The sequence below is a fragment of the Octopus bimaculoides genome, chromosome 2, assembly GCF_001194135.2.
Source record: "Octopus bimaculoides isolate UCB-OBI-ISO-001 chromosome 2, ASM119413v2, whole genome shotgun sequence".
NCBI lineage: Eukaryota > Metazoa > Mollusca > Cephalopoda > Octopoda > Octopodidae > Octopus > Octopus bimaculoides.
Window position 1 is genome coordinate 57,789,909 of NC_068982.1, and position 13,086 is coordinate 57,802,994.

Sequence of the window (13,086 nt, forward strand, 5' to 3'; positions counted from 1 at the left end):
CAGCGCAATCGCCTCTCTTGCACACCACAACTGATGCTTCTTATGTTCAGCTTTTCTCTCAAGATACTTACACTCTGTCGGGTATGCACACTGACATTACACATCCAGCGGAGCATACTGGCTTAATTCCTTGTGAGCTTACGCATGTCCTCAGCAGTCACGGCCCATGTTTCACTGCCATGAAGCATGGCTGTTCGTACACATGCGTCATACAGTCTGCCTTTTACTCTGAGTGAAAGTCCCTTTGTCGCCAGCAGAGGTAAGAGCTCTCTGAACTTTGCCCAGACTATTCTTATTCTAGCAGCTACACTTTCAGTGCACCCTCCCCCACTACTATATATATATATATACTCAATTTCAACATAAACAGGCAAGAAAAAACAACAAAAAACACGAAAAACAACACGAGGACATGGAATAAGTACAGTGTTATTGGACGCTCCAGAAAGGAAAGAAAAGAAAGAGGATTTAACGTTTTGATCGGAGATCTTTGTCAGAAATATAGGAAAAATCCAAAGAAGGGAAGACAGAGAAAGAAAATCGCCAATGATGCACACGCGGTCACATATATACACACACACACGCATATATATACATACATATAAGGTTATGAATATGTAGAGGCAATTATGTGGATAAACAAATTAGATATATTATATATAATATAATAGTTTGGGCACGAGACACAAGATATATGTATATATGCAAAATGAGAGAAAGCAGAAGATAAGAGACTTTCAGATGATGAATATTTAAGTACAAATACATAGATATTTATATTAATAGATCCAACTCACACAGTATGTATGTATGTATGTATGGATGGATGAATGGATGGATGTATGTATTTTATGATGTCTCTTCAGGCATAACAATACTAATAGCCTGTAGTTAGAACTCAATATACATTAGAAAACAGCATTAGACAAGTACAGATCATAATTAACAGTATGACAAGAGAAAAGGAATTATGCAGTCAACTTCATTAGCTTACAGCTGTTTCTGCTTTAGGAAGTAATACACTTAAAACTGAGTGCTGTGAATCAACTTATAGCTTCTTCAGAACCCTTAAAATGAAGTGTGTGTTCATTTGGGAAAGTATTTAAATACTGAGTGCACTACTTCTTACAGTAGAACCAGTAGTAAGCTAATAAAGTTGATTATGAAATTCATGTTGCCTTGCCATTCCATTAATCTATATATATCACTGTTGTATTGCTCTACAACTATCTGATGTTGTTATACACTGCTGATCACAATGCACTTCCTTGCATTGTTGTAGCTTTCAAATGATGTAAATTCGCTGGCTAGGTAGGCAGGCCAACAACATTTCCTCTGAATGGAACACAAGTCCATCACAGGGTTACTCATTTGCAGCTGAGTGGACTGGAGTGACACGAAATGGAGTGTTTTGCTCAAGAACACAAAGCGTCGCTCAGTCTGGGAATTGAAACCATGATCTTGCAAATGCGAGTGCAACACACTAACCACAAGGCCATATGCTTTCACAATTCACACGCACACATATATATATATACATATATACATGCATATATGTCTATATATATGTACGTGTGTGTGTGGGTGGGTGTATGAATGTGTATATATATATATATATATATATATTTGTATGTATGTATGTAATGTATATTTGTGTTAATGGTTTGATTCAGGTTTGCATTCTTAAATGTTTCATGCACTCACATATACATATTTATATAACTATCATCATTATCATCATCATCATCACCATATGTCTCCTATAAGTCTAGTGCAAGGAAGAACATAAAACGCAATATGAACAAATGCCTTCATTCATAGAACATGTCCATCAATTACAGTCTGTCAATATCACAATGCATAAACAACCAAGATGAGAAAATCCAGCAAACAGTGTCAGTTTTAATGCTGTTATATGCATCAATTATGCACTGTTGCATATGTTTAACATTCAACGTTTTCTCTACATACACCAACACTTTCCTGAGATGCCAGACATAAAAATCTAGTGATATGAAACACAAGATTCACACTGGTCATTCCACATTACAATTATAAATTCATTATTTTCTCATGTAATTCACAAACATATATATTCAGAACTATCATTATGTTTATGTTTGATTTGGTTTCAGTCATTAGACTGTGGCCATGCTAGAGCACCACCTTGAAGAATTCATAGCCAAATGTATTGACCCTAGTACTTATTTTTTTTTAAAGCCTGGTACTTATTCTATCGGTTTCTTTTGCCAAACCACTAAGTCACAGGGATGTAAATGTACCAGAACTAATTGTCAAGCGGTGGTGGTTGGGGAACAGACAGACACACACACACCCATACATGACAAGCTTCTTTTAGTTTCCATCTACCAAATCTACTCACAAGACTTTAGTAGAAGACACTTGCCCAAGGTTCGATGCAGTGGGACTGAAACCGGAACCATATGATTGAGAACTCTAAACCATGTGGACAGGAAGCAAGCTTCTTACCACACATCCACAGCTATGCCTTTAAATTGCTTTTCCTTTTATACTTTTCTTGGTTTCCTTGACTGGGTTTTATCCAGACATCACCTTCAAGGGTCTTAGTAAATTAATTATATATATATATGAATTGGATGCAGGCTTGGCTGTGTGGTAAGGAACTTGCTTCCCAACCACATGGTTCTAGGTTCAGTCTCAGTGCATAGCACCTTGGGCAAGTGTCTTTTACTATAGCCTCGGGCTGACCAAAGCCTTGTGAGTGGATTTGGTAGATGGAAAATGAAAGAAGCCCATCGCATATATATATATGTGTGTGCATGTGTGTGTCTTTGTGTCTGTGTATGTCTCCTCACCATCGTTTCACGACTGATGCCGGTGTGTTTATGTCCCTGTAACTTAGTGGTTTGGCAAAAGAGACTGATAGACTGATAGTAGTAGGCTTACAAAGAATGAGCCCTGGGGTCAATTTCTTTGACTAAAATACCCTTTAAGGTGGTGCTTCAGCATGGTTGGAGTGAAAAGACTGAAATCTCATCGTCGTTGTCGCTGCCGTTTGGGGAGAGAGAGAGTGACCAAAGGGAAAGAGAGAGAGAGAGTAGGAAGCAACAAAAGTGTATGTGAGAGCAGAAGAGAGATGGTGTAGTGCAAGAGTATACTAACAAGTAACAAGAATATGAGCATAGCACCTGGTTAGAAAAGTAGGGAGTGGGTGTGGGTGATGGCGGGGAGTGTGGGGAGCAGTGATAGAGTGAGCACAACAATGTGGGCAAGATAGCGGGTTGGAAAACAATCTTAAAGTATGAGGAGGAAATGTGAGGAAGAGAAAGATGCAATTAGAACAGGAGTTGTTGCCTGATATTTTAGGGTAGAGTGGTGAAAAGTGTGTTGTTACACGTAGGTGGGACACAACTCTTCTAGCACTTAGTTTCGTGGACAGGTCTTCCCTAGTACCACATATCGCCAACATCTTGGTCCAAGTGCTATGAAATGGAATTTAACTTGGAATCACATGGTTGTGAAGTAAACTTCTCCGCCATGTAATCATACATGTTCCATATATCTTAATTTCACTAAATTTGCTTAATTTGAAGAAACAGAAATATTTTATTTTATACAGAACATTTTATCTTCTCTAGAAAATCATTTACTCTTTTATATTTGCTGAAAATACAGAATTAATCTTTACCTTTAATTTTATCTCCAAGTCCTTCTTACATTCTTGTAAGTTCGATACTTTTTTCTGTAGATCCTCAATACAAAATTTTCCTTCTAAGATTTGGCTGTCTTTTACTTCCTTCTCAAGTACCGATTTTTCCATCTGGAGTTTTTCATAGAGTCCTTGTATCTTCTACAAAAGATAATTTTACCCTTTAGCATTTAAATCAGCTAAAATATTCTACCCGTTTAACGTTCAAACTGGCTAGATCTAGCCTCTCACACCTACATTACAATGTCCTTCTAAAAATAGATAATCACAATATTGAAATCTTGGAGCTACAAGATAATCCATGATTAATTCGAAACAATGTGAATAAATAAGCATTACAGTTGACAGAATAATCTGAATGTTAAAGGGTTTAATGAAATTAGTTATCCATTACCAATAAAAGAAAAAAATAATTAAAATCTATGTATAATTTAAAAAAACCAATTTGAACGACTAACTTCCTTATAGAACACATGTTCATCTGTTGGAGCAACAAGGACCATTTAGTCATCCTTAAGAATGATTGATGATTTGTGAGGTAACTTTGTTTAAAGTAAAGAAGGGTCACACACTGTCAACATCACCCTCTCATCCATGACCATCTTTAATCTAGTGGCAAGACCAGGTCAAAATGACTGGAGATGGAGATAGATGCAGAGGATGACCAAGATGTCTTTCTTGCTTCACCATGCTCTCTGCACTCTACAATGCATTGCTGCAGTTACTGTCCTCCTCATTGAACTATGGAAGACCAGCAGATGCTCATGTATACCAGTCCCCTCTCTCCCCATCATTGATATTGTCGAAGAGAACGGAAAAATCTGATACAGTTTGGCACCAGTGATGTTGCAGCTCACTTCTACAACTGAGTGAACTGGAGTGTCATAAAATAAAGTGCTTTGCTCAAGAACACAACACACAACCTGGTCTAGAAAGTGAACTCACAACCCTCACAGCTATAAACCTGCTGCTCTAACCACTGAGCCATGCACATTCACAGGAAGATTACAAGTGAATTGAACACTTATGAGAGATTACCTGATACAAAAAGCTTATTATGATCATAAAAATAAAATTATCAAACCAACCTGAGAATGCTGACGTAATACTTTTAGTTTCTGATTTGCTAAAATTAGGTCAGTCTGCAATTGCTGAATGGTCTCTTTCATTTCAGTGGTGGACTTGAGGGCTGTACGACGATAATTCTTCAACAACGATATCTGCAACATATTTGTCAATAATCTTCATTGCATTCTAAAACATAAATTGTTAGCATGAATTATGTTTGACATATAAAAGAATATTGTGCGCCACTAACCATAATTTGCACTAGGAGGCACTGAAGTCTCTGCTGGTTCTGTTATAACATTTGCTTGCTTGATTGCTTGCTTATTATGTATTATCTCAGGTTTCATGGGAACTACTGAAGTTTAAAAATTCTACATATTTATTCAATATTTTATTTTGCTTAGGAGCAAAATAAAGTATTATTTTGTACTGGTTTTCCAAAATTTTACTTTTCCATTTCACCAGTTTATTTGGATACTAAGTGTGAGACTCATCTCTATCCAACTAGACAGGTGAGCCACAAATTTTAAAGGGAAAAAAGCTACGTAAAACCAGTCAGATGGCAAATGAAATGCAACAGAGATATGTTCATACATATATAAAATTTCATAGTAACACAATTTCTTTCAGATATTAGTGGTTATAATATAAGTTAGTAGAACAAAATCTAGTCAAACACTAATCACATATGCAAATATGTTCATATATAGAGGTACACAAAAACACATTTTTATTCAAATATCGGTGACTATAATATAGCTAGTAGTGCAAGGCATATTCAAATACAAACCAGATATCCCTCTCTCTCTTTCGGAGAGGCACAAGCACATACACAGACATAAACACACACGGCAGTAACTTCCGCCCACCAAATTCAATCACAAGGCTTAAAATGTATATACATATGCGCAGCGCTATTCGTGTGGCAAGTTTCTACAGCCGAATGCCCTTCCTGCCGCCAACTCCCACCTGTTGCCAAGCGAGGTAGTTTTTTCCCTCTCTCTCTTTCAGAGAGGCACAGTATGTAAGTATAATAGTTTGATGTTCTAAATAAATGAAAAAAAAACTAACCCTATATGTAAAGAAGTAAATTTCCTTGATTTGATTCGTGAATGTTTTAGCTAATGTTGTGTGAGAAGTATATTTCTTCTTATTTAATGAAATTAAGGTGTGCTATTTATTGAACATATCAACTTATATATATATATATATATATATATATATATATGACATATTCTCTTTGGTAAGTGCTTAACACCTTTTGTACCAATCCACCTGAACCTGCCCCTGGTTCTATGATACAAACTCACTCTGTTAACAGGTGTGAGCCCCAAAATTTCAAACAAATCTCTTTTTAAATTTATCTTCCTTCCTGAGCCACTTTTATCTGTCTCACCTTCCCCTGTCTCCATACAAGTATTTTCCATCAATTACACCTCTACATTTGTTCAGCACTTGTAACATTCAGCCCGATCCTATCTCCAACCATCTGTTACTCTCCTCTCACACTCTCATGAACCTACCTACCTTCTCCACACTCCTTTTGATCCATTGTCTGTATCTTCTCTTATGTCCACCTTCTTGTACTTTGAGAATTTGCACTACTCCACCATCACTACCATCTTCACTGTCTTTCCAGCTACTCCCATATAATACAAATAGGGGGTAGTCATGTATCTCCTTAACAGCAAGACACCTGTGCTTGTCCCACTGTCATACTTCAGTCTCTCAATTCTTGGAATAAAATGCTACCTCCTTCCCTCTCTCTCTCTCTTTTAAATACTCCCTACATGTAGTTGAGGGGGGTTTTCCCTGTTCTTTTCCTGTCATGCACAAGTTACTCAACAGCTCCCCTAGTGCTGTTGGCATGGCATTAGGAAGGGCATTCAGCTATACAAAACCATGCCAAAGCTGACATTAGAGTCTGACACAACCCTGCAGCTTGCCAGATCCTATCAATCGGTCCAACCCATGCCAGCATGGAAAACAGATGTTAAATGGTGAAGATGATGATGATAATGATGAAGATAGCAATAAATGTGCAGGGCAGGGAATTGGCAAGTTGTTAAAATATTGGATAGAATGCCTTGTGGTATTTGTCCTGGCTATTTCTAATGTAAGTTCAAACTTTGCCTTTTATTTTTCTGGCATCAATAAATAAAGCAACTAAGGCAGCAAGCTGGCAGAATGGTTAGCAGAATGGACGAAATACCTAGTGACACCTTGTCTGTCTTCATGTTCTGAGTTTAAATGCTGCCTGGGACGACTTTGCCTTTTATCCTTTTGGGATCAATAAAAGAAGTACCAGTTGAGCACTGGGGTTGATCTAACAGACTTAGCCACTCCCCTCAAAACTGCTGGCCTTGAACCAAAATTTGAAACCAATAATACAAGTCTTTCATCGTTGGTCATCTTGATCAGGGCTGATTCAAAATTAAATAACAACATTAGTATTTCACAAACAATTAAGATAGAGAAGCATCTTGGCTAAATGCACTCACGTGTGAGATAACTGTTCAGTATCAATTGCAGGTTTAAGTTTTTGCATAAGCACTCCATTTTAGCTCAATGCATGTTATATTACTTACACAGCATAACCCAAAACAGGAGTTCCATGTCATCCTTCAACCTGAGAGAAAGAGCAACCAAATTTCTACCAAATCTCACCAGACTGTCTTTCAAATAAAGGACATGTTTTATAATGATCTTAATACACATATATAAAAAATGTGTTGGTCATGGTTGGAGAGATATTAGGTTTAAGCAACAGCTAAAAACTAAATCAGCAAACTATTCTGTTAGTTATGGATAAATACCACAGATGCTCAGAAAACAGATTCCATCACACTCCAGTGGAAGAAACTAGAAGTAGTTGATAGCTTCTGCTGCCTAAGTGACCAAATTAGTAGTGGGGGTGGATGCTCAGAGAGTGTTACCACTAGAATAAGGATAGCGTGGGCAAAGTTTAGAAAGCTTTTACCACTACTGGTGACAAAGGGCTTCTTGCTCTGAGAGAAAGGTAGATTGTACGATGCATGTGTGCGAACTGCCATGCTTTACGGCAGTGAAACATGGGCCGTGACTGCGGAGGACATGTGTAGGCTCGAAAAAAATGAAGCTAGCATGATCCGCTGGATGTGTAATGTCAGTGTGCACACATGACAGAGTGTAAATGCCCTGAGAGAAATGTTGGACATAAGAAGCATAAGATGTGATGTGCAAGAGAGACGTTTGCACTGGTATGATCATGTACTACAGATGGATGAGGAGAGATGTGTGAAGAAGTACCACTCCCAAACAGTTGAAGGAATCCGGAGTAGAAGTAGACCCAGGAAGACATGGGATGAGGTGGTCAAGCATGACCTTTGAAAGTTGGGCCTCACAGAGGCAATGATGAAAGACCGAGACCTCTGGAGATATGCTGTGACTGCGAAGACCCAGCAAATAAAATGAGTTTATTGCTGTATCCTACACCAGCTTTGCATAACCAACCCCAGCCCATTCAAAAGTACCTTTGATCGTAGGGCAACATGCTGTGCTTGAAGAGACCTATTGAGTCAAGTACATCAACATCAAAATGAAAATCAAATGGAAATTGTAGTTGTAATACCCATGCCGGAGGCACGTAAAAAGCACCATCCAAACGTGGCCGATGCCAGTGCCGTAAAAAATACCAGCTGATCGTGACTGTTACCAACCATCTCTGGCCCCTGTGCCAGTGGCATGTAAAAAGCACCCACTACACTCATGGAGTGGTTGGCTTTAGGAAGGGCATCCAGCTGTAGAAACACTGTCAGATCAGACTGGAGCCTGGTGCAGCCTCCAGGCTTCCCAGTAGTGGATTGCTCTTCTCTGCACATTTTTTATCCTGTGCTACTGTGATCCACATGAAGGATCAGTATTCAGTTGCTTGAAGTTGACTTTAACTATATCTTTGTATCTGAGTCAGAATTTATCCTAATTTCTCTTACTGCTAGCCAGCTGTGTATATAGTATTTACATAGATACTATATAGAAATTCATTTATTCATTTACTTGTTTCAGTCATTTGACAGTGGCCATGCTAGAGTACTGCGTTTTTTTCAAACAAATCAACCCCAGGACTTATTCTTTGTAAGCCTAGTACTTATTCTATCAGTCATTTTAGTCAAACCAATAAGTTATGGGGGCGTAAACACACCAACATCGGTTGTCAAGCGATGGAGGGGAGACAGCACAGACACACACACAAATAGATAGATACATATATATATATATATATATATATATAGGGGGAGAATTCACAAACCCCCCCCACCAAAAAAAATGAAGACAGGTGGTGTAGAAAACAAACAGATGTATTAGTATAACGCTCGGGAAGTGAAAAAGTCTTTAACGTTTTGAGCCTACGCTCTTCCACAGAAAGGAACACAGAAAGAAACAAGGAGAGAAACAAGGAAAGAAAAAAAGGAGAGAAAAAAATAATGTGTAGTGGCTAGCGACCTATCATGGCGAATGATAGATATATATGTATATATACGATGGGCTTCTTTTAGTTTCCGTCTACCAAATCCACTCACAAGGGTTTGGTCGGCCCGAGGCTATAGTAGAAGACACTTGCCCAAGGCACCATACAGTGGGAGTGAACCTGGAGTCATGAGGTTGGGAAGCAAACTTCTTACCACACAGCCATGCTGCGCCTATACAAAAACACAAGGTGTCTACCACTTCAAAATATGAAGGGCATATTTTATAATGAAGTAAGATATACTCTGCTTTAAACTATTACTGGATGGTCATAGCTGGACTACATTTGACTATAGATCTGCTTAATTAAAACTAGTCAAAAGGGAAGCTACATAATAGCAGCATAATAATTCTTTCTTATTTTGGCACAAAGCCAACAATTCTGAGCAGAGGGGAAAGTCGATTACATCAACCCCAGTGTTCAACTGGTACTTATTTTATCGACCTCTGAAAGGACGAAAGGCAAAGTTGACCTTGGCAGAGTTTGAACTGAGTAAAAGCATCAAAAGCATAAGAAATTTTTTTTTAAAAATCACATACATACACATACTCACAAAATATAGTTTATGTAAAGAATATATTTACCTGTTTGAGTAATTCTGAAAGTCGTGGTTTTTCATTTTTCCCAAAACGTCGGTTGCTATTCCCTGGTCTGAAGGTATACCCTGTTTTGTTGGTCGTAAATGATATTGGTGATGTGCTGGTATCTCGCAAATACACTGGTAAGGACAAAAGATGTTTTGAATTTTAGTATCAATAAAGCAATTTCTTCTTCATAAATCAATTTCTAACATCGACTTGTATGTGTCACCTTTATTTAGGATTGTCAACAGAATGTAACTTCTCAATAGCTGTTGATATGTTTGAAAGTGTATCTATAATAATAAATGTGAAATTCTGTCCATCTGGGACCCCTATATCTCAGTCTACATTTGCTTTACATAGACATATTATATCTTTTCAGAATCAGGATAATCTTGAGATTGAAAATCAGCCCTTCATTTAGTACTTGAATATCTAGTATTGGGATCTGATTTAAAAGCATTTGAGTTGCTGATTCACACCATCTTTGTCAGGAGATAAATGATATTCGCTTCATTAATTTTACATTGAGATAAGAACTTTGAGACAAATTGGCCAACAATTGGAATTCAAACTGAGACTGGAACAATAGAATGATTGCATTACAGAATTAATTCTCATCCGTCTTTAACCTCTGATCAAACATCACCAGGGCATACAATCATTATAGATGTATTACAGTCATACTATTTAGCTCTCTTCAGTTTTGTGCAGTAGGCCCAATTAGCCCTCCACAGGAGCTAGCTTAAAAATCCACTTGAAGTGCGGCTTTTAAGCTAGATAGTAAATAAAATGATCACTTAAATTGAATGGAACTTGTGGAAGAAGGAGACCCAGGAAGACATGGGACAAAGTATTGAAGGCTGATCTCAAGACACTAAGCTTTATGAAGGAGACGACTAAGGACTTAGATATCTGGTGCATTGTTGAACTGAAGAAGACCTGTCCCTGACAGCAGAATTGATACCAGTGATGGTGCTACATTAAAAGCACCGGGTACACTCTGTGGAGTTGTTGGCATTTGGAAAGGGCATCCAGCTGTAGAAACTATGCCAGAACAGACAATGGAGCCTGGGGCAGCCCCTCGCCTTATCAGCTCCAGTTAAACCATCCAACTCATGCCAACATGGTAAAATGGACACTAAATGATGATGATGATGATATTGTTGTTGTAGGTGTAAGTATGGCTATGTGGTTAAATTCACTTTCCAACTATTTGGTTTTTGGTTCAGTCCCATTGCATGTCACTAGGGCTCATAAGCTGGGAGATTATTACACAGGTGGGAATTGGTGCCAAGAAGTGCATATGGCCATAGAAACCTCTACCCCAAAGTACCATCATCTGATCCAGGTAAGTATGGAAAAGTAGACATTAAAACAATGATGATGATGATGATAATGACAATCTAGGAATGACCATCTCATTTTCTTTTCTCAAGCATAATGTATCTAGGGTTTCACTATCTATTGTGTCCTTCATTTTAATACAGAAGAATATGATATGAGCAAGATCTGGCTGCTTTTCTTTTTTTTGCAGCTTGAGGGATACGAAAGTCCAGAGAGAGAGAATTGTTTACACATTGTAATTTCTTGAATTACATTTGACTGCATGCTTTATGTATGTGTATGCAGAGGAAAAGTATTTGTAATAAAAGAGGGAGCCTCTAGTATAATTCCATTTGCATTTTAAGAAGTGATGGTCCCAACTGGTAAGTTTGATCATATAACATTGCTGATCAGGATTGGCCTGGAGCTAACTACAGCAACAACAGATACTCATTGGAGACAAAACCTATCTATAGTTATAGATTTAAAATGAGGGGAAAAATGTATGTCATTTAAAATTCTGTAGAAATTATACAAATCTGAATGGACAAGGCAAAATAGAGATGTTATTGGAGAGATTAGCTGTGGTTTTTTTCTAGCACATAAAGCTTGACCTAATAGTTTTGACCAATCAACTCACAAGGATTAAGCCTTTAGCATTCAGATTACTCTGTCAAATGTAATCTTTCGAAACTCCCAGCCCTTGAGTTATTCTGTTGTTTCTGCTAGGTATTAATAAAAATATACTAATATTCATATTTTGAGTTCTATATTTCCAATTTGCCTCTCATTACCTGTATATGACAAGCTTCTTTCAGTTTCTGACCACCTAGTCCACTCACAAAGCTTTGGTCAGCTTGAGACAAGAGAGTAGAAGACACTTGCCTAAGATGAACTACGAGGCTGGGAAGCAAGCTTCTTACCATACAGTAAATGAAAGAAAATGAAATGAAGCAAATACCACTACTCTCCACAAAGAAATTAATAATGCCACTAATTTATAGAGTCACTTTTTGAACAACTGGACTGAGTTTACCTTTTTGTATGGGCACTTGAGGTTTGGATCCGATAACATTTTCACCAGATTCTGAATAGTTTCTTTTGCACTGTGTAGCACTGGTTTTTCGATTGCGGCTTTCATATCTGTGTTTAGGATGCTTCAACCGTGAAACTTTGCCTAGAGCTCTGGCACCACCCTTTACGTAGCTATGTACCACCACCTGAACAAACATTGAGAAATAAATCTTAGAGAAAAAATTAGACTGTTTTACATGTCAAAACTCTATTAATCTCTTCAAACACACACATAAGCATATATGTGTGTATGTTTATGTGAGTGTATGTATGTGTGTATATTTTGCTGAATCAGCCACTGAATCACATGGTAAATACTATACACTGATAGTTGAGATTTACTAAACCATCTAGTGACAGAGTAATCATCACTGGTGAGCTTTTAATTCAAAGCGAAACTAGACTAGTATGATGGTCTTGCACACTGTGGGGGAAGTTATCTCCCCTGTCAGTGCACAGACTTGTGCCTCCTATGGCTATAAGGGCTTTTAGCTCTTATTTCTAGCAATGTACCATCAGTTACAATTAGTGACAAGTGAATTTTTCCTTCTTGGTTTTATATTGTGGACAGTCATCTTCATTTTTTTTATATATGTGTGTGTGTGTGTGTGTATCATTCTCATCATTATCCTTTTAATGTTCACTTCTCCATGCAAGCATAGGTTGGATGCAGTTTATCTATGGCTGGATGCCCTTACCTGTTTTCAAGTAAGATAATCATTCTCCATGGCAAGAAATGCTCTCACAGAATATTGAAAATGAATGACACCGATAGTATTTCAGTGACAATCATTTTACAACTATCATAAAATGTGAAGACAAGAAGACCAAACACACAC

General features: G+C 37.7%; 1 protein-coding gene across 3 annotated transcripts in view; it reads right to left on the reverse strand.

Moving 5' to 3' along the window:
- Positions 1-13,086, reverse strand: part of LOC106876256 (centlein-like) — a 367,586-nt gene that overhangs the window by 27,262 nt on the left and 327,238 nt on the right. For all 3 annotated transcript variants that reach the window (XM_014924756.2, XM_014924749.2, XM_052977284.1), the window contains 4 exons: positions 12,210-12,393; positions 9,851-9,984; positions 4,780-4,911; positions 3,671-3,832 (listed from right to left, as the gene is read on the reverse strand). In XM_014924756.2, the coding sequence (XP_014780242.1) occupies positions 3,671-3,832; positions 4,780-4,911; positions 9,851-9,984; positions 12,210-12,393 (612 nt within the window). The remainder of the gene's footprint in view (positions 1-3,670; positions 3,833-4,779; positions 4,912-9,850; positions 9,985-12,209; positions 12,394-13,086) is intronic.